The sequence below is a fragment of the Protopterus annectens genome, chromosome 2.part1, assembly GCF_019279795.1.
Source record: "Protopterus annectens isolate FY-2018-M chromosome 2.part1, PAN1.0, whole genome shotgun sequence".
NCBI lineage: Eukaryota > Metazoa > Chordata > Ceratodontiformes > Protopteridae > Protopterus > Protopterus annectens.
The window spans coordinates 728,100,923-728,124,333 of NC_056729.1; the positions used below are offsets into that span (position 1 = coordinate 728,100,923).

The window sequence follows — 23,411 nt, forward strand, 5'->3', positions numbered from 1 at the left end:
ATGTGTTGCACGTGTTTTGTTTTGGGGTAGCGGTTGCTTGGGTGTCTGCTTTGGAGGTCTCTGCTGCTTAGGCAGATTTTTATTTAGAGCCTCCGAGTATGTTTTTGTGTGTTTATGTGTTTGGTTTGCTGTCTTGGTAGGTCTATGTGAGACTGGAATTGTATGAGTGTGGTTTCCTTCTCCTCCTGACTGGTTACACCAGTACTGAGTTGAGAGAGCTTAGCCTCCAGTTTGGCTATATGGTTGCATCTCCCACATGTGTTGGAATTTGTTGGGAGGAGGAGAGGGTTGTCTGTGAACATGAGGCAGTTGTAACATTGCCTCAAGATTACCAGATTCACCAGCTGGACCGGAGAGGAGATTGACAACTGACCTTTGGACATGCTAGAATAGTATTGGGAATTCCTTTATAATTGAAAAAAAGGGCCAATGGGGAACAAGGTACTCAAGGGGAGTTTGTGAGGGTGTAGTGCTTTTAATTTTTTAGTGCTGACTTATACAATTGCTTTAGTGAGCAAGTGCCAGGTAACTTGAATGCAATGTGTTACAGGTAACTTAAATGCAAAAACGACAAACAGTAACTGTCTTTCAAGTGAAACAAGGAAATAAGTACAGTAAGCAATGCAGATATTACTAGGGATCCACAGAAGCACTGAAAAGCCACGTTTTAGGTGGAATTAGCTTTTCAGGGAAATAACAAGCAAACAAACAACAAGCATACAAACAAACTAGATTCAGCAGGCCTGGATCTAGTCTATGCTACAGCAAACAACGTGTACCAATTTCAATAAGAAACAGTTCAAATATGCAGGCACTATAAGCCTTTAAGCAGAAATTCCCAGCTCAGAAGGGCAGAGTCCAGCCTCTCCTCCCACAAGAGTGCAGACCACGAACCTTCTTAATGTAAAATAACTGGCCTGAAGCCCAAGTGCTTAAACCAGAACTAATACACTTTTAGAATAACAGACACTGAGCCCACAATCAGCAGTTCCCAACTTAGAAGGATGTAAGCTACCTGTCCTGCCACCACAGTGCAGGCCACAAACCTTCCTAGTGTAAAACAACTGGTCTGAAGCCCAAGTGCTTAATCCAAAAGACTTAGAATGATAGCTACACTTTAATCAAGCTACTACCAAGCAGTAATAAATACAATTGAATACTTTAAAGAATGCCTGGATTAGTGCTCAAGTTATACAAACAAAGCTAGATTCAGCAGGCCTGGATCTAGTCTACGCTACCGCAAACAAGGTGTACTAATTTCTATAAGAAGCAGTTCAAATATACAGGCACTATAAGCCTTTAACCAGAAATTCCCAGCTCAGAAGTGCAGAGTCCAGCCTCTCCTCCCACAAGAGTGCAGACCACGAACCCTCTTAATGTAAAATAACTGGCCTGAAGCCCAAGTGCTTAAACCAGAATTAATACACTTTTAGAATAACAGACACTGAGCCCTCAATCAGCAGTTCCCAACTTTGAAGGATGTAAGCTACCTGTTCTGCCACTACAGTGCAGACCACAAACCTTCTTAATGTAAAACAACTGGTCTGAAGCCCAAGTGCTTAAACTAAAAGGCTTAGAATGAGTTACACCAAGCAGTAATAAATACAATTGAGTACTTTTAAGATGACGCAAAAGCAAAATAAAGTAGGAAGAAACACAAATACAGTAAAAGCAGATAACATTTTTTTTTTTTTTTTTTTTTTTCAGTGGAAAGAGAGAAAGGAGTAGCAGAAGGAGTAGCAGAAACAGTTAATGTATACTGCACATTATTAGACAAATGGTTAACAGACATTTTATTTGTTTTTCATTTGGAAGGCAGGTTTGATATCAGCAAGAAGAGGGAAAAACTATATAAAATGTAAATTCCAGTTGGCTCAAGGGGCTATAAACACCCAATATTAGTTGAATCTTGAAGTACTAGGAACAATAACACTTTGTAATCATATAAAGTATTATGAGCACATTACGTCAAATTTTCTTGAAGAACTGCATTGGATATAAAAAACTGCATTGCAGTTCATTTTCAGTATTACATTTACTCTGGGTTATTGTGAAAAAGATATACGCTGTAAGTTCTGTAACCCAAACAGTGCAATGTTGTGTCTTTTGGCTTTTCCCAGTTAGGGGTCGCCACACTCCAGTCCGCTAATAATTGGTAGTTGATTTTTACGTGCCGAGTTACCAGCCCTGATGCACAACCTTCAACGAAGATACGCCCATTCACACATGTCTCCACGCAGAAGATGCTCTAGCTGAGAATCGAACCGGCCAACATCTTACTGTGAGGCGACAACGCTACCGCAGCACAACCTAAACAGTGCAATACTTATTCAAAAATGAGAAATATACCAATCAACCTCTATGAAAATCTAATGGAAATAGTTTTAAAAGCAATTTTCTTAAGTTTGATAAGGAATTGTACTTACAGTGCAGAGGGGTAACTATGGGATTCAGTGTGTGGGGGATTATTTGCTAATATCATCATGATCCAGTGGAAGAAGAACCATTTGTTCAATTCAACTTTTTTTGATCATGTATATTCTACACACACTATTTGGATGATATGTTCACCTTATGGGACAGGGAGAGAAATGATATCCCCAGGTTTTTGGATTGCATCAACCATAGCACACGTTTCTTAAAATTCACCCATGAATGTCACGAGGCACACACAGCATACCTAGATATATGGTTAATGAAAGATATGACCAATAAGAAGTTATTTTCTAACATATATAGAAATTGACATATTCAAATAGCTTTTTGCACTTTTCAAGTGCACACCCACTTACCCAGAAAAAGGTGGTCATAAAAGGGCAGTTCGTTCGAGCTGTCTGAATGAACATCTTGAGTGAAACGTTTTGGGATGAGTGCATGTTACTAAAACAAATGTTCAAACAATGCGCATATCCCACTGTGTTTATTGATAACTTAATGATGGAAGTTATTAATAAATGGGAACAAAAATATTTCATCCCACTATTAGGTAATACATTAGAAGAAACAGGTTCACTTAACACTTTGAACCTACTGGGGGACACTATTAATAATAAGAAATTTAAGAATGCATTCATCAGTATGTATACAGCTGATAGTAAAACAATTAAATCTATCCCAGAGGAAAAACTGGTGTTTCTTTAGGGAGGATAGACAACTGAGATAACGTGGGTGAAAAACCTATTGTGGTATACAGGAAAGGTATGAATTTAAAAGTAATTTTTGAATGGGTAAAAGTTCCAAATAAGGACAATTGTGGAATGAAAAAAATGTGGGCATTGTGGGTACTGCAATTACATTCTTATATGTCAAGGATTAATATTAAATAACACTGAGATAAAAATAGCTTAGAATTTTACTTGTAACACAAGTTGGATTGTGTATTGTGCACTTTGTAAGGAATGCCCCAGGTTTTACATTGGAAAAACAGAACAAAATCTTAAGAGATAGAATATATGAACAGAGGTATGGTATAAGGAAGAACAGGGACACTAATGCCCTTTATAAGCATATACATGAGAACTTGGAGCATGATAAGTCTGTGATTTTGGAACAAGTTCTGTTGAATGAGAGAGGGGTTCATGGACTTTACAACTTGAAAAGCATGAATTATACTGGCTACTAGGGCTAAATGAGAGTAGCTGGCCAGGCATAAAATGAACAAGTTTCAATCAGTTGTTTGTTGAAACTAAAATCACTGGAGAGATACTCATTACAGATTTCTTTTAAAATAAAATTGTTTTAAATAATGTTGGCATATAAAATGGTTGGATTATTTAATTACATTCTACTTTAACACATTGTATCATTATTTTTTGAACATTGTCTCCTGTTGCTTTAAATTTAATGCAATATGATTGGGAGCTTGGTGGTCACATGCTTTATTTGTAATTTACTTGTAATTGATTCATTTATAAATACTAGGTGAGTTTTACAGTTTTTTATCTGAGGAAGTTTTTACGAAAGAACTAAAGTACTTATCAATTCAGTGTTTTGTAATAAAAGAAGTTGAATATGAGCTTTGTTTTGAGTTTGTGGCCATAATGCTTTTTGATATTGGTTTTCAGATGTTGTTTCTTGTATTTGAAATATGAAATAAAGTTGTAAAATGATACATAGGTCAAAAACAGCAAGGGTTTATTACTGGTGCCTACCTGCTAGTAGCTTATGACACACTTGCCCACTGCTACTTGCTTGAAAAAGCAAGTGCTTAATCTCCCACTAGGCTGATCTCCAGTTTCTATGTAACCCTCCCAAAACCATATACTATAAAACTGTATAGCTCTAGTAGACCATTAACTTTAATCTTAAACCCCCTTCCCACTCCCTAACCCTAAAACTCCCTTTCTGCTCCCTAAACCAAAAATCCCTCATTATCTATCCCTAAGACTCTATTCTCACTCCCTAACCCTGAAAACTACCTTCCCACTCCATAAATTGGAAAGTCCCCTACCCACTCCCTAACCCTAAGACTCCTTTCCTTGTCTATAACCCTAAACCTCATTTCCTGCTCCCTACACTTTAAGTCCCCTCCCACTTCCTAAACCTAAAACTCATTTCGTGACCAGTGCCATATTGTACACTCCCACATCCTCTCGCTCCCTTACCATGGCTGCCACTCTTTGTTTCGCTTGATTTTGAATAATGTGTTTGGGTAAGCTGCGTCAGCTGCTTGCCTGGACTCATACTCAAGTTTGAGCAGAAGTGGCAGCCTGACTAAGCTACGAGATACTCAAGTCCTCAACTTTGATACAGTAGTCTTCAAATGCTTGGAGCTAGAAAACGTGCAATAGATGCTAGTAATAATGTCTCTGGAGTAAAGTAAAGATAACTTCTAAAGCAATGCAACAGATGAGCTATAAAATGTATAAACTATGTTAGTAAATTGAAGCATAACAGCTGCAGCCAAGAAGTAGCTATTGATTCAACAATATGAAGTTCTGCAAACAGGCGGGAAGTACTGATAGGTATACAAATGCCAGAAAATGGTGTCTGTATGAATTAGCTGAAGATTATATGTTGGAATTTTTAGCCTGGAAGTTAATTTTGGAAATTATATCCAGAAGTTCAGTGAATGACCGACTTACTCAGTTATATTTAGTCTGAATTGTTTTATGAGGGACACTTTGACAGCAGACCAAGCAGGGCAGATACAAGTTTTCTTTTCCCAGGCACAGATCCTAGCTCATCCTGGAAAATCAATAAGCATTTCTTTTACCATGTGCTGATCTTTTCTGAATTCTTCCTCACAATGCATCATGCATGTATTCGTTAAATTGGGATTAATTGAGGGACATTGCTAAAATATACCTAATCCTTCTCAATTTGTTCTTCTCAGTATGAAGGACCAAATGTTGATCTCAGAAGTTCTCCTGCATCATAACTGAGGATAAAATGCACTGATTCTGTAAAAGTAATTTAATTTTCAGTCCTTGTAACTACAGCTTAATCTTCCATAGCTGATAATCATTGGAGAGGATGAGGATCCATGTCAATCATTAAACCAAGAACTTTGTGCACAAACATATCATCTACGTCATTTCAGGCTTTATAACTGCAGATCACTAGAGCATTTGCAAGGCTGTAGCAGCTGCACAAATCCACTTGTTAATATCATGTTCCTCTTTTGCTTCACTCATGAGTAAGATCCCTAAGGTGCTCCAACTCTTCCAGTAACACCAGATGTCCTCCACCCCAACAGGTCAATGATCCACTGTTTCCCAGTCAGGAATGACCTCACTACTGGGCATGCTTACTCTAAAACAAGCTGTCTCACACTTGTTATTGAATCACCCAAGATCATGGTGGAACTCATGCTCATATGAAGATAAAACGACAAACTATTCTACAAAAAAGCAAACATACCTCCTCAAGGTTCTCAAACCTCTCTAAAGACAAATACCTTGCCTACCAGGGCATGGCCTTAAGTGCTCATGGTGAAGTGTTGTACTCATGCCATGTGGCCAAACTCTGGAACCAGTTGCCATCTGCCTTCAGACAACATGAAACTCAAAACAGTTTTAAGAAACATCTTCACACTTATCTCCTTAACTCTAAAGTCCACTCCTGATCTTCCTGTCTTTGTTAATTAGTTTTTCCCCATATTCCTTCCTTCTTTCAAATCACAGAGCTTCTGCTCTCATTAATAACTCTAGAATGTTACTATTTTCATAGCTGTTGATGTGAATCCTTAATCATTTCTTTTCTGTACCCTTGATCATGCAGATTAATAATGCACATTTACACTCCATCTCCTAGATTTTTTTCACATATTTGTACAGGGCTGTGTCAACATTTAGATCTTGATCTCTTTCTCTTCCTCTTTTTGTACTCATCTTCCCATTCCTTCACAACGTACCCTAACTCCTTCCTCTACTGCAACCCCCCCGTTTTATTACTTATCTTCTTTGACAACTGCTGCTTGTCATATTAACCTAGACAACTATTCTCTGTTGATTCTGTAATCTCTGTATTTCAAATATTCTTTGTTTTTTTTCACTATGTTTTAGCAGCTTTGATTCATGGGACTCCACTGAAAATGTGTTTTTTGTGACCTAGTCAGAATTTCCTGGTGACCAGATTTAAATTAATAAATAATAAATACCTTCCCAGCCTCACCTATCTAGACATCTCATTAGAACCATGAACATGAGTGGTAAAAAAAGAGCACCATTGGTCAAGTCTAGCAGCCACCTTGAATGCATTTTACTTAATGTCAAGAATTTGCACATAAGTGTAACTGTGTTCATACAGGGATGGAATAACAGTCAGAAAATATATATGAACATAGTCAGCATTTGGAAATAAACCTTTCACAATGTTAAAACAGCTGTAGACTTTATTAGCAAACTCCCATGATCCTTCCGACAACTGTACTAAGATAAAGAGTGAAGTGCCAGCATTCACATCTACATTACTCGTTGTAGGGTTGCAGGAGCAAAATTTAGGGTTGTTCAAATAATACAAAGAGATATAAGGGGTGGAGATTTAAACAATAGGCTAGAGGTCTGTGAGTATAACTGAATTACTCATACACAATCAGACTCATTACCTAGAATTAATTAGCATTAAACCAATACTAAAGCTGAAGCAGAAATGTTTGCACTGACTTTTTACATTTTTATAGCTGATCCATTCTGTTTTTAAATCTGTATTGCTACACTGTATAAGTTTTTACTATGTCTTTTTAAGAGTCTAAATGGTTGACTGTGAGTGTTTTTGATTGGTAGGGTGTGTCGTGATTATTTTAAATGTTATCTTAAGCGATTGTGTACACTTTTATAGTCTGATTAAATTGCACTGAGGAAGGGTCTATTGTCCAAAAGCTTTGCTGCTATTTGATATCTGTTTGTATTAAAATTTGAAGCTGATAAGTGTTTCTGTAGTCCAGAGTTTTTGTTTAATAAATACTTCAATACTCATATACAGTCAAGGATTATTGCTAAACTGTACAATGAAACTAACTTAACATTTAACAATTTGCAAACTGGTGGACAGATCAGTTGGCATGCCCATTATAAGTTGAGCAGATGTCCTGCACTTCACTGATATACTGTGCAAGCATGTGGATGTACCTGCCACGCCCATGTGCAGCACATCAGTACATAGCAGGGGAGGTGTAGAATGACTAAAATGCTGTCCAACAGTGACATTATTTAAGAAAGGTAAGCAATTTCTTTTTTTAAATAATGTCAATGTATCATAGCAATAATCTACTCCTATGAGAGAGTAGTGCAGGATTTTCACACAGTTGGTTTTGTCTAATCACTTGTGCTGCATTCTCATGATCAAACACACCAGATATGTATAAATCTTGTGATACCTACACCCAGACATGGATTACTGCTAAAGCAATTATCAGAGGTTTTGTTTGGGCAGTGCACAGCTATACTCTTCCATTGAAAGAAACTCCAGCTCTACAGCCCTGAAAATATCCATACCCATTTAAGGCATTTCCCAAAGAAAAATGCCTTGAAAATGTAACCATCCATCCACAACCCCTTTTTCCCATTTTGGACATGAGATCAGGGTGCCACTTCAACAGGGAAACTTCAATAGGGACAATCATCTATAGCCAAGGTTTATACCGACGGGTGGCTAGCCCTGCCATGGTTGTTCTTCCACACCACACACTCGCACCTATGGACAGTTTAGAGTATCCAGTCCACCTACTGCATGTCTTTGGAATGTGGGAGGAAACTGAAGCACCTGGAGGAAATCCATGTGAACACAGGGAGGAAATGCAGACTCCACATATAAGGTACCCCAGCTGAGAATTGAACTGAGGAACCTCTTGCTGTGAGGGGTATGTGTAATACTAAGGCTAGCAAAAAAAATGAATATGGTGCATGTTTACCTTGAAAGTGTCAGGGGAACTAAACTGCTTGACATGTAGTGGAAGTTTGTTCCACAGTGGAGTGGTACACTGGGATATGAATCTATGCCAACGTTTCGTATTTAATGGCTCACAAAAATAATTTTCCTTCAACTGAATGTTTGAGGTACCATTAGTTTTGCAAAGGAATAGATAGTTAAACAGGGGTGGATCTTTCATGGCTCAAAAAGCTAGACATAGTCTTCAATGGAGGAATCGCTCTGTAAGAGACTGAAAACAGAGAAAGGACTGCCAGTCTCTCCTGTTAACTAAGATATTTGAAGCCACTGATCTTTTTAGTTTTGAATCCCTGAGGTCTCTCAAGTTGTGTGACATGTTTAGACAAATACATGCCAGCATGTGCATTATATTCAATAATGGGTCCAATAATATACAACTAAAGTGGAATTAAGACTTCTTTGGATCTAGTAGAGATGCCTTCGGAAATTAGATTAGCAACATAAAAGGCCTTTCAAACTACTGTTGAGATATTATGGTTAAGTGCATACATAACTGGATACCGTATTCTGGAATAGTATCCTGATATGTAAACAGTAATCTACTTTTGTTTTCAAAATGAATACATCTCAGAGAATCACATTGTAGAATTTATTTCCACAGTGACATTATTTGGCAGTATTATAAAATTATCAATTTGTATATGTTGTCCACACAGGGATTCACTGATGGAGACTTATCTAAAATCCAATATGGTGGAGCAAATGTGTCAGGATTTCAAATAGTGGACTACGATGATCCAAATGTGGTAAAGTTTATGCATAGATGGGTGACCCTAGAAGAAAGAGAATTTCCAGGAGCACACACCAGCACAATCAAGGTAGGATTTTTTTTTTATTGGTTTAGTTGTATTTAAGAAGCAAATTGTACACAATTCTGATGTAATGAACTCTGTCTTCCTTTGCTTTGAAACAATGTTACTATATGTAACTTTCTGTTTTCTAAACAAATGTCTAATATGGATATCTATGTATTAAATGTGCTAGTGCTAAAGAATTGTGAATGATTGAGAAGGACACATCCTTATTTATATGTATCTGATAATCTGCTTTCATTTTGTATTGGCATAAATATCAGTAACAGGATCACAAATCTGAAATAAATTTAAATATGATCAATGACTGAAAAAGCATGGAGAAGACTGGGAGATTCCAAGCTGCAGAGAACTAAGGTAGTAGGTGTTGACAGTGATTTTGGACTTTTGGACTATGAGGTTTTGTGCCACTTGGTGGAAGAATACACCAGAAAGGACAGAATTCCTGATGCAGTAGGAACCATCTCTGACATTGTCATGGTTTTCCAGGTGAAGGCACTATAAGCCAACATTGTCTATGCCACTGTGTGACTTAGAGTGGGTAAAGGAAAGAATACAAAGACAGAGACACTGCATAAGATTTTAGAAGAGTTGATTATACCACCAGGGTTAGAGAGCCAAAGATGCATTAGGAAACTGGAATTAAACAAGCTGTGAGAATGGGTCAGGAATCTGTAGAAGGGTGTGCAAGAGAAAAAAGGCAAAACGAGTCGAAGGCTAGTGTGGCTACCATGGAGCAGCAATTAGTGAAGAATGTATGTACTAAAAGAGATGGAAAAGAAAGGCTGATGAGTCAGAGGAGGCACATTACAAGGAGTTTAGCAGAAGGGCAACAAATGGTGAGGGCAGCAAAGACAAAAGTTAAGTGGGAACTGGCCGAAGGAATCAGGTATGGAAAAGGAACTTTTACGTTTTGTGGCTGAATGGTGGAAGGAGGGGGGCAAACCTGAGAAGGATGAGCAAAGATGAGAGGCTGGTCAAAGAAGACCAGGAAAAAGCATAGGTAATTCATAAAGGAAAGAATGGGGGAATGTCATGTTCAGGAATGGGAAAAGCAGAATGCAGAAAGCAATAGAGAGACACTAAGATAAAGGAGGAACTGGTGGCTGATTGTCAGGATATAATACAGGGAGCAGATGGCCTTCTTGCATGGATCCTCAGAAATCTGATTGGTGCAGAAGCACCTGGGGACTGAAGGACAACAAGTGCGGTTCCCTTGTATGAAGGGGTGCAGGAAACATCCATGGAATTATAGACCAGTTAACTTAACAGTACTGGCAAGGAAGGCCATGTAGAGAGGCCTGAGGGGAAATATAATAGTTTTTCTAGAGACAATGATCTCCAGGATAGCAGCCAGTATGATATCATGATTAGGAGTTATCATTCAAGTCAGATACAGGTTTAGGGGTTACAGGTGAAGTTGATAGAAGAGTACTGGCAATCTTTTATTCTCTGGATTTTGACAAGAGTGTTCACTCAGTTCCACAGGCATTCAGTAGGAAGCATAGAGGAGTTACGGTATGACAAAGACTGCAGAAACAGAAGGCAGAATTAAACTCTTCTCCTACATCACAAATATTGCCCCTGTTGAAATCTGAAAGGATTACTTGCATTCCTTACAGTAGTAAGACAGAAAGTGCAAATATGGTAAATATTTAGTAATCCTGAGGTTAAGGTACTGCAGAGAATTTTCCTTACTCTGGGGTGAATTGGCCTTGAAAGTAGTATACATAAGTAGCAGGCTATGAGGGCCACAGTCCCCCATGTTGTTGGGTGTAGGGGGCAAAGCTCTTCCTTCAAAAAAATATTTTGTTTGCATTACAGCTAGTTTCAAGATTTGCCTTACTTTTGCAGCTGTGTTTTAGTTACAGGAATTCAGATTACAGGTTTGCTTTTGATTGGGAGCCCAGAAAGAAAGGTACAACCAAATGTGACGGACGAAGGAGTGTAAAGAAGGATTGGGAAAAACTGACTAAAGTGAGCATTAGGGTGGCAGTTGAAGTTCATTTTGGACAGAGCAAAGTACTACTTGGGCCACAGTAACCTTTGGGTTAAATATTACCGGTTGGGGGGGGACTGTTTTCAGAAGAGTAAGAAACTGATAGTGTGCTGTTGATCACACTGGGACTGGCTCACAAACAGCAGAGTGGAGAGGCAGTAGTAGCTTAAAGGGAGTGCTTCAGAGTGTCCTAAGGAAGACAAACCCCAGAAACAAAGATAATGATTCTAGCATACAATGCCCTCATTAGATAACACCTTGAGTATTGTGTGCGGTTCTTGAGGCCATGCAAACAAAAGGATATCAGGCTGCTTCCTGGTGTTCAGCAGAACAACACCATAACAATATAGAAGATGGAGTGGGAAGGATAAAGCCAGAGATTAAATTAACTGCAAGACTTCTCAACTGAGACAAAAGAGACAGGTTGATATAGAAGTGATCTGTAAGGTCAAAGTCAGAAAGATGTGAAGAGGTCATCCTGAAGAATTAGAGGAAGAACAGAGAAGGGGAAATCAGGCAAAGACAGCAGATAATAAGGTTAGCACCCTCCATTTCTGTATATGAGAGGGCTGTGCAGTCTTGGAATGGTCTACTGGAATGAGTGGTGGCAAAGAAGTCCACAGACAAGAATAGTCAGATTTAGGAGACAATAGGGTTTTTTTCTGAAGGCTATCAGGTGGTGTTTTAGGGAAGTAAAGTGATAGAGTGGGCTCTAGTTCATAGAACAATATTTGTATGATTTTACATCCCAAACTGCTTTAATTCATAGAACAAAGACTATTTGATTTCACAAACTATAAACCTTGTATAATTGAAGAGTCAGTAATATCAGTAATTTTTTTGCAGCTGTTCATACTGGTGAGGGCTCCATAACAGAAGTGTGGTGTATGTGTGATCACATAACCATGAACTTGCCAGCCAACACTGATACTTGAACCTTTTAACAACACTTAAAAACATTTATTTTTGCAGGGACACCACTGACAAGGGGGTGCACCCCACACTTGTGCTGCTTCCAAATTTTGACTCTTGAGATCACTGTACCTGAGAAGAGTTTTAAGCCTTGATCTTAGTAAAAATGCATTAACAGCATATCTGCTTAGCACCTATTGGTGATTATAAAGTTCAGGTCCGATGTACCATTTGTAACAGGTCTGTCAAAATAAATTCTGATTATAAAATACTTAATCCCCCTTATCAAACAGATTGCTCAGAAACAAAGATGTATGTTGGCCTAGAACAATGTGCCTATGGGCAGATGTAGATTGCTGATCTCTAGCTGATTCTTCCACACAAGTTACTTATTTTATCTTTTGCAAAGAAAACAAAAAACACCATTTGACATCAGCCGGTTATTACATTTATTTTTCATGCAAAATTGAGTATATCAGTATAGGGAATAATTATGTTATGATTGTCAGAACTGTGTGTTTCATTTGTAACATTGCTGACAACATATACAAGAAATAGCACAAATGGTTAACAACCTGTATTGTTTTAATTCACAGCATTTTGCAATGCTTTTATCAAACCGAAGACTTGACACACACAGTTTTTTAGAATAATTACATTTTGATAAAAGGGTGGGTACCATATGTGAATGCTGATATGTTTTTACAAAGAGTATTTAATCATGTTAAGCCAAAAGGAGTTTATATTCTTTAAATACAGTGTTACATCTAGAAAGTCTATTTTTCCATATCCACTGATTTTAAATGTCAGGGAACTAGTTTCATCTATATGATGTTTGTTTGTAAAAATCATCTCCATGAGAGAACAGATTGTATTAATCTTAGAACCTTCCATATTGGTTTTACTTGTCAAATAGTATTATATAATATATGTTCTGCCTTTTGTGCTATCGGGTTGAGTTCACTATCTAGCCAAATGGAAATGTTCTCAGTCTTGCACTCAATCACTATTCCATATTGTAACTTCTCCTATAACTTCTCAATACACTTTCCAAACTGACTTTACAATAATTGTAAGTCATCAGGGGCTTCATCATTTTTTGTGTTAAATTATCTGTTATGTTTTTGTCTATCATACTTCTAAACTTGTTTTCACAAACTTTCTGGAACACCTGTAAGGTATTAATTAATGGTGGTAGTCTTTTTCATGTTGCCCTCTGGTACTGGATGTGTTTCCACTGTTGTTATTTCCATTACTGAATTTATTCTTATTTGTTTCTGTTTGTTATAGGGTGACCCTCGAGAGACATTCTGATCATTGATATCTATTAAACTATAAAAAGGTAGAAACTGAGAGAAAACAACTATATTGTTCAACTTTTGTTTTTATTTTTTGTTGTCAGTAGTAGTTAGTTCAGTTCTTTCTCATAATCCAGTATCATCATCCATGCAAATCCAGCCCAGCCTCATTGTTAATTTAATTTAACTTAACTCATCACCATCACCAGGGGTACTACTGGAATTTTTTGTTCCTGAGGCCTGAGGGTAAATAAATATTAAATGTTTCTTATCAAATAGATAAATTGTTTGTGAATACACAATTTTAGAAGTGTTTGAAGTGTTAAAGTAATGAGATACTAGTTTAATGATAAAACAAATGACATCTGTTATAAATTAATGAACAGATGATATTTGTTAAGCAAATAATATAAAATTTGATCATAGTTAGTAAACCATTTACTGTATCAACATTAGTTAAAAGTATTAGTATAGTGTTGAATAACACAACAATTATTCATTTTATATTTTATAATTTATGTAAGAGGTATGAAAATGTATAGGTTAATGTTTGAATGTGAATGTGAATGTATTTCATGGAGTGTGTCTGTGTATAAGAAATGTTTACACAACTATTTAGCTATTTACATAATAGATTTTTAATATTGTTTCATTTTGATACAAGTAATGAGAAGATGTTCAACATAATGTATTAATTCTTTTTTATATATACAAACGATGAAGTTTTAATAACAAGTTAAAAAGTAAAAAAGATAATCACAAAAAACATGAGATTAATATGACATCACATCCTGATCCATGGTATGAATAAAGTGGAACATTTCAGTGTTTCTGAGTTTATATTCTTTGTAATGTTCTCATCCTTTTAGAAACCTGATCAATAAATTGATATGAATTACTCTCACTTCCTCTTACTTCGGGTGTGTTTCACTTTCATATAGGACTTCTGTTGGCTGAAGTACAATGACCTAATTATAACAAAATATCTGAAATATTATCTGTGTATATGTTATGACATTTTGCGCTTCTTCATCTTCTTTCGGCTACTCCTGTTAGGGGTCGCCACAGCAGATCAACTGTTTCCATTTCTTCCTGTCCTCTGCATCTTGCTCTGTCACACCAACCACCTGCATGTCCTCTCTCACCACATCCATAAACCTTATCTGAGGCCTTCCTCTTTTCCTGTTACCTGGCAGCTTCATCCTTACCATCTTTTTTCCCAATATACTCTGCACCCCTCCTCAGCACATGTCTAAACCAATGTAATCTTGCCTCTCTGGCTTTTTCTCCAAACTTTCCAACCTGGGCTGACCCTCTAATATGCTTATTCCTAATCTTGTCCATCCTCGTCACACCCAGTGCAAATCTTAACATCTTCAACTCTGCCACTTCAAGCTCTGACTCCTGCCTTTTTGTCAATGCCACCATCTCCAACCCATATAACATAGCTGGTCTCACTACCCTCTTGTAGACCTTCCCTTTCACTCTTACTGGTACTCGTTTGTCACAAATCACTCCTGACACTCTTCTCCACCCACTCCATCCTGCCTGTACTCTCTTCCTCACCTCTCTTCCACATTCACCATTACTCTGAACTGTTGATCCCAAGTACTTAAACTCATCCACCTTCGCCACCTCTACTACCTGCATCCTCACCATTCCTCTATCCTCCTCACACACATACATTCTGTCTTAGTCCTGCTTACCTTCATTCCTCTTCTCTCTAGAGCATATATCCACGTCAGTAAATATGAATACAGAGTAAGTGAGAGAATGGCATTTGTCAGTCAAAGATGCATCTAATGAGGCTCATACCCTAGAGGCAGAATACATGTAAGGCCATTTGTGTACTCACACAAACAGATTACCAACAAACAAACAAACCCAGGTCCAGATGCAGTACCTAACTTTTGGCTTAAAGTATTAACTTCTTTGCACAAGGATTTAGCCATGAGTAAGAACTATTTATATGCCCACCACAAACACACACCACCCTGGTTAACAACAGGTAAAACAATGTTCTTACTTAAGAGTGAACCTGCAAGCTATCCTAAAAATTATAGACCAATAACTTGTCTTCCAATGACATAAACTATACACGGGAATTGTATACACGGGAATATCAATTCAAAGACATGCATCTGGAGTGTTTCTCTCCGGGCCTCAACTGAAAATTGGCTTTGTTCCAAGTTGGACTTTCCCAGTCAACAAATATAAATAAAATAAATAAATTGACGCAGGCAGAGTTTATAGTCACTTGAAGAAAACACAATTATGGCAGTAGAACAAATGGGCAATAAAAAAAGGTCATATGGAACAAAGGATCATTTGTTGTTAAACAAAGTTATAGTGCAGAACTGTAAGAAGGGGAAGAATCTAAGTATGGCATGGATTGACTACAAAAAAGCATTTGATAGTATCCCACATTCATGGATAAAAGAGTGCTTAAAAATGTATAAGATACACCCTACACTGATTGACTACATTACAGTAACCATGAAACAGTGGCAGACCACTTTGCAATTAAGCCATGATAAAGGACAAATTATTATCCCAGGTATAAAAATTCAAAGGGGGATATTCCAGGGTGATTCTTTGTCACCGTTGCTATTCTGCCTTGCCATTAATCCATTAAGCTGTTTACTTAACAGCTTAGGCCATGGCTACAATTTGGCTCCTAGAAAACAACAAAGTCTAATGACTTCTTATCTTCTCTTTGTCAATGATTTAAAACTGTATAACTCACCAGATGTGGAACTGAAAGCACAGCTGCAGGTTGTCAAAACTTTTTCATATGCTATTGGAATGTCATTTGGTCATGATAAATGTGCAAAAGCAACCTTTAAAAAAGGAAAACTGCAGCACCAGGAAAACATCAGTTTGAGACAAGAATGTGATACAGAAGAACTTGAACAAGAGGGAGTGTATAAATACTTGTGAATTGATGAAGGATCAGCAATAAAACATGAACAAATGCGAATAAAACTCAGTAAGGAGTACTGTAGAAGACTGAAAACAGCATTGACATCTAGGAACAAGATCCAAGCTATAAATAAATTTGCTCTTCATGTCCTAACGTATAGCTTTGGAGTGACTGACTGGCCCCAAAAAGTGTTGGATAGATTGAATATTAAAACAAGAAGGATACTTCATGCTTACCAAATGATTTATAAAAATCAGTGCATACCAAGATTATATATTTCCTGTTCCGAAGGAGGGATGGGCCTCCTTGAAATTGATTACATGTGTAGATCTGCAATTGTGGGACTTCACACATATTTACTGACCTCACAAGATCCAAATGTAGTGAAAGTTTTGAAACATGAGGAGAATAAATCTAAGATGATGTCTCTGCTTAATTTAGCAGAAGCATATCGACTTCAAGCGGGAATGGAAATCAAACCAGAAGTGGATAAAAACCAGGCAGCAAGTGAATGTGCCAAAAAACAAAAGAAAGAATATAAGGTGAAGGACCAGATGAGAAGACAAGAAATGTGGAAAAAACATAAATATAGTTGCAAGTATAGAAAACTTCTGGAAGAGCCTGATGTTGATCAATAACGAACACAGGAATGGTTAAGGAGAGGTGAATTCAAACCAAGAAATTAAAGATTAATATTGGCAGCCCAAGATAGTGGGCTGCGTACATGCTGGTTTACAAAATCCATTGAACATGCGGGAGAAACAGACATATGTAGATTTTGTAAAACCGAATTGGAAACAGTCACACACCTTGTTGCTGGTTGTAACACACTAATGGTAGAGGGACTGTATACTGAAAGGCATAATAATGTGGTAAGACTGTTACACTGGCGATTGTGCAAACATTATGGTATTGAAGTGGCTGAAAAACACTGAAAACATGAGCCACAAAGAATCATAGAAAATTATGAAGTTTAAATCACATGGGATCATCCAATACCAACACTTCAAAAGATAGATGCTAGAAAACTGGATATAATGGTCCAAGAAAAGAAGACAAAAGTAGCATTGATCATTGAAATTGCCACACCCAGTGACTACAGTGTCTTGTGTACAGAGAGATACAAAGTCATAAAATACCTGGATCTGCAGGCAGAAATGAGAGCCATGTGGAAGAAAGATACCCAGACAGTTCCAATAGTAGTAGGAGCAATGGGTCTTATAAAAAAGAATTTACAGTCGTATTTAGATATGTTACCAATTCATGTAAGACCATATGAATTGCAGAAGGAGTCATTACTAGGCACATTGTGGGTGCTGGGAAGAGCACTTTTGGTTGACACCAAAGACTGAAACAATACTAATTTCATGAACTTTAATTGTAGTCTGACTTAGGAATGGGGTCCATTCCCATCATGGTATTAGAAACCCAAAAGACTTGGAGAAATTAAAAATGACAGATTATAAGGGGGGGGGGTGATATCTTCCAGATGGATGAATGGAGATTCCCTGCACCCGCCTTATTTATATTCAAACTTAATGTTATATCATAGATACAGAATACATGTAAGGCCATTTGTGTACTCACACAAACAGATTATAGTGGGGGGGGGGGTGATAACCTCCAGATGGATGAATGGAGATTCCTTACACCTGCCTTATTTATATTCAAACTTGATGTTACAACAAGTTGGGAAAAGGGAAGCAGTAACTTCAGAGAAAAACTTTTTTTTTCCTATTAACCCTGATGATAGAGAACTTCTATATTTAATTCCCAATTACTTATATGAATCCCAAGTAAAATTATCACCTTATATAGTTTCAGCAGCAGAGGAGAAAATATATTTAAAACATCATCCTTTGTAATGGTATGAAACTTAGAAGTGTTGTTGTCATTAGCTGATTTATTACATAAATTATGATCTCTAGCTGACATGATACCGCTAAGCTTAAAATAAACAAGTGTTCAGAACATGCATATTATTTTGGAAAACATCAGGCAGTCAGCCTACATTCTGATATGTCTTTTAGTCAAATATTCTCAAAAAAAATCATTAAAATCTTTCATTATTTGTCAGGCCACATTTGCAGCACTTAAATTTACACTACAGTGCTTTGTTCTTAAACCCTTAACTGCCCAGTTTAATTATTTGCCTTGGAGAGCTGTTATTACTCTAATTGTACAGTAATCAGTAATTGCTAGCTGATACATGCCCTCAATTAAACAGCAATGCATTTTAGCTAGTGTAAACTTTATAGTTGTAATAAGCAAGCTGCTAGTCATTTAACAATTATTACAAGTAAGGTTTATTAGTATGGTACAAAATGAAGGAATGCCGACAGCCAATTCATAGTGAACAAGTGCAGGCAAATTTATACAAGTATTGATTCGTGCAGAAAAAATAAATATAATTTGAATATACTAAATCTAAATATTTGCAGAACATATAAGTCATGGAAACAATGCTTGCTGGTAGTCTTATCTAGGTATAGCTAGCGGCAGTGTTAAGCTTATGTTTTTCATCCACTGTATATCTTTTTTACCTTACTTACAAAACAAAATGTGATATTGTAAAATCCAGTCTGTACATAAGATTAAATACTCATTCAAGGTTGTAATGCTCCCTTCATCCTCAATTTCCATGTGCATACACACATGCTGATTATTGCTGAGTGGAACATCTTGGTGCATAAATGATTGCTGGCATAGGATGATTGAATCCTGTTGCTATGTCATAGGTTATGAATTAGATACTTCAGTGCAAACCTAAAAGAGCCAGTACATAGAAATGAGAGGGATGGTGAAGTTGATATGCTCATTGACACCTGCAGGCAACAAATGTATGAAGATAATTAGGTTGCAACTAAAAATAAACTAAAATGAAACTGTATGGAGTACTCAAGCAATTGTTGAATTATGTAGTGCAGTGCCATTAGAGAAAGTCTTGCAGTTGTTTTCAAATGCCATTCTGGACACAGAGTGTAAACTAAACATGATACTTCAAGATCCAGGCATCCATTTTGAGGAAATGAGGTAGAAGATGGTGGCTTGGAAATGACTACTACAAGTCTGGGTATGGTAACTAGAAAGTTTTTATTCTATATAGATTGATGCATATATGACTATTTATAGCATAATTACTTTTAGTACATAGAAGTATAAGACTGGAAAAAATACTCTGGGGTCACCAAAGCTTCAGTAGATGTAAAACATCAAACTAATGATGGATTCCCAAAGCAGTTGTAGAAAGGTAACTTCAAAAATCAAGAACTAAAGAGATAAAGTTATGTTGGGATGGCAAGCAGAACTTAGTAGAAACAAATTGCAGTTTTATACACCAGGAAACTCTGTAGAGAAAGGTAATGTAAACAGTCTGTCAGTGTCAGCTGTCTTTTAAACATTCTGACTGTCAGCAGCCTAAGCCCTAACATCTTCCAGCAGCACAGGATCCACTAACTAATCAGATCTGCAGAGGGCATTTTGTTTTGTAAAGCAGCCTTTCTACAAGAAATTTGGAGAGATTCAATACAGAGACCTAGAGATGCAGAAATATTTTTGTCATTCCATGATTTGGCTGTGGCACTGTAGTGCATTTGGATTTGTATAGCAGCCTTTCTGTGGGATACCCAGAGATGCAGAGATGTGGGAGCACTGGGATTTGTAAAGCAGCCTTTCCGTGGGAGGCTCGTATGTGCAGAGTTGCTTTGCCATTCTGCATTTGGGCATAAAACAGCCTTTTCATGTGAGAGATTAACATTGAGATCAGTGACTTGGAGACCCAGAGATATAACTTTGTGTGAGAAAAATGTGTATGTGTGTGTGTGTGTGTGTGTGTGTGTGTGTGTGTGTGTGTGTGTGTGTGTGTGTGAGTGTGTATGTGTGGTAGAAGAGATCCATCTCCAGGATGATTGCCAGGAGTCAACACCCTCAGGATGATGAACAATTAAAATCTGACCCTCTTCCACTCTCAGCATGTCTACCATCCCCCTCAGGATAATTACAAACTGACAGGCCATCTAGGGGTTGAAAATGCAAGCACCTTTTCAAGAAAATTTTATGGAAAATCGTTGTGGATTGCAGTCATTAAATAATGACAGGTATAAGTTCTAGACTTTGTATTTTTCTGAACATGCTTGCTAATATAAAGTTTTTATTCTAGCAACTATCTAAGTACATAAGAGCAACATTTCAAATTTGTTCTTAATTTTTGGGTCTCTGTCTCTGATATGAGAGAGCTGAGGTGGGCTGCAGTGCATTCCACTGCATAATTTTGACAGCAGTATGCTAGTATATATTTCAGGCTAATTATTTATGAATGTATTCATTCACTTGTTTTCAAACAGATATCTGAGATGTACAGTGTCATGCAGTTGGCTGTAATTGATGGTTTTGTGGTATGTGTGTGTGTGTGTGTGTGTGTGTGTGTGTGTGTGTGTGTGTGTGTGTGTGTGTGTGTGTGTGTGTGTGTGTATCAATAATTGGTTTCTGTCACCTGCAATCTAAAGTAGTTCTGGTATAAACAGAGGAATTGATTGTAAGTAAACAGAACCATCATTGTATCAGCTCTATTCTTTGGGTATGATCCTTTGTTTCTTTGTTTTGTTGACTGTTTATTATTTGGCTTTGAATAAATTAGATAGCATGAAGCTTGTGAGTTTAATGCTAATATTTTAACTGTGAACACATTTTAATTAACCTTGTTATTTTTGCAGGCATACTTGTGTGAAATGCACTGTGTTTGGCTACAACTGACTGTTTGGCACATATTGCAGATGAGTAAGGCTACAAGTGCTTCTGCAATGCAGAAATTGAATCTCTCAGCCTTCATTTGTCTACTGTGTGACTTTGATCAACTCACTTCACCAGATAGCTCTTCTAACCTGTCCCTGAAAAGGGACGTGCATCCATTGGGCTGTCTCAAGCTGTTAGCAAATGCTTTGCACTTTTGTCTTTTTAATTCCTGTACCCTTTACATAGACAGTAGATTCACTATATGTTTTCTGACTATGACTCCCAACACGTCTTGTAGTTTAATGGGTTGTTAGATCCATTTTCAATAAATGTGACTTTTAAGGGAATGGAAGTTTATTGTTGTCCATGCCAAGTCTGCTTTCAGTGTGAGACTGTTTTGTTTGGCAAATGTCTGTCAGTGGTTTTGCTGCAAAAGTTGAAATAATAGTTTTAAATTAAATCCAAATCTCTGTGATCTTTGTAAAAGTTAAAATAAATAAATAAATATTATGCCCACAAGTAGGGTTAAACAGTGTTTTGGTAACTGAGGTGAGACTGCCAATTAATGGGATATTGTTATGGTTGCAGGCAGGAAGTCCCAGTCCATTACCCTGCCTATAGCCCCATTTGACTGTGATCCATCTCTGTGTGTGCATGTTGGCATAGGTGCAGTGCATGTGCCTTTACTTATCTTTTTTAGAGGTGCTGTTAGGGAAAGTGTTTTTGTTAAGATAACTGTAGGTCTGAGGTTATGGACAGCAGCGGGTTAAGGTTTGGGTTAGAGTCAGCACACATGACTAAGGTAGTTTGGGAGGTAAAGCCTGTGTTAAACTGGGAAAAAATGCTTTATTCTAACAATATTTCTGTCATTTACTAACTAAATGTCAGGACCAACTGTTTTTATTTAGATGAAAGCCACTCGAGTGCACTTTTTTTTGGGGAGGGATGTGTGTACATGGATTCACTTTATAATCTTGAAATACTGAAATATCGCGTTTCAGTATCTCAAGACTATAAAGCCAAAAAAAAATCAAAATACTGAAACCCCAAAACCGCGAAATTCAAAACCACAACATTTAAACACATGCTACAGCACACGAACTCACACATACACCTTCCTCCCCACACTACAGCAAACAAACAAAACTCACACAAACAAAACAGCACACATACAAACACCTACCCTACATATAAGCAGGGGTGCAAGTCCCTCACACCCCCGCTACTTATATATATACCAACTCTGAGGTCACACTAAAAATGACACAGATACGAAACCCACCACTACACAATCTACATTCCCTTGCACAAGCACACATCATGTACATACAAACACCACCATTCTCAAAACTTTCACACTCACGCTCTTACATACATATCTTAACGTACATCTACAACTTCCCAACACACTAACATACAATGAAATCCCTACCCAAAACCCTTACAATAAAAACACTTACCTGACTCTCCAGCTATCCTGTAACACAGCGTACCACCACAACCGCTGATTCGACATTTCCGGGTTCGGTTATGTGGTCTTTCTCGGAACTGCACTTTCGCTATTATAGTCTCGAGATACTGAAATTCAATATTTCAGTATTTTGAGATTATAAAGTGAATCCGTGTGTGTGTGTGTGTGTGTGCGCATGTGTGTGTGTGTGTGTGTGTGTGTGTGTGTGTGTATATATATATATATATATATATATATATATATATATATATATATTTATATATGTATATATACACACACACATATAATTCTTTTTTTCCTTACTGTTCGCTCCTCATGAAGTCAAGAAAAAGCCTAAATATATATTTTTAAATGCACGCACTTCTCATATTATATATTTATAGCCAGAGAATAAAAGGTTTGATGGGAAAACACCTCTGTTTTTTCCATGGATATATTACAAGAAAGCTAAATAACAGAAGACCACTGCATTCCAGGATGGTTATCTGACCCACAATTCATGGTGTGATTAATGGAATTGCCAGCAGCTTGAGTGAGTAGATGTAGAGTCCTAACAGAGAGAGTAGCTTTGTAATGTGTACAGAGGAATTAAAACATCATTTTATGGATTACAATATTTATTTTGCACTGCTTGACAGGTAGGTGAGGCTCTGCTTGTTGTATTAGTTTGCAGGTCTACAAAGACCTGCATGGACTGAGTCTTCAGTAAAATATATACCTTCTGACTCAGTCATGCTGTGTTAGTGTAGGCTGGTCAGAAATCTCATCCTTTCTTCTGCTTCCTAGTCTGAGGTGCAACCTATCACCAGCTCCTTCTTAGCTGCAGCTCATCAGAACTTGTGCTCATAGTCAAGTAATGAAAGCCATGCTTTTT

At 37.3% G+C, this 23,411-nt stretch overlaps 1 protein-coding gene across 4 annotated transcripts in view; it reads left to right on the forward strand.

Annotated features, from left to right (window-relative positions):
* GRIA2 (glutamate ionotropic receptor AMPA type subunit 2) overlaps nucleotides 1–23,411 on the forward strand; it is a 1,022,901-nt gene that overhangs the window by 664,525 nt on the left and 334,965 nt on the right. For all 4 annotated transcript variants that reach the window (XM_044062451.1, XM_044062449.1, XM_044062448.1 and 1 more), the window contains exon 6: nucleotides 9,048–9,209. In XM_044062451.1, the coding sequence (XP_043918386.1) occupies nucleotides 9,048–9,209 (162 nt within the window). The remainder of the gene's footprint in view (nucleotides 1–9,047; nucleotides 9,210–23,411) is intronic.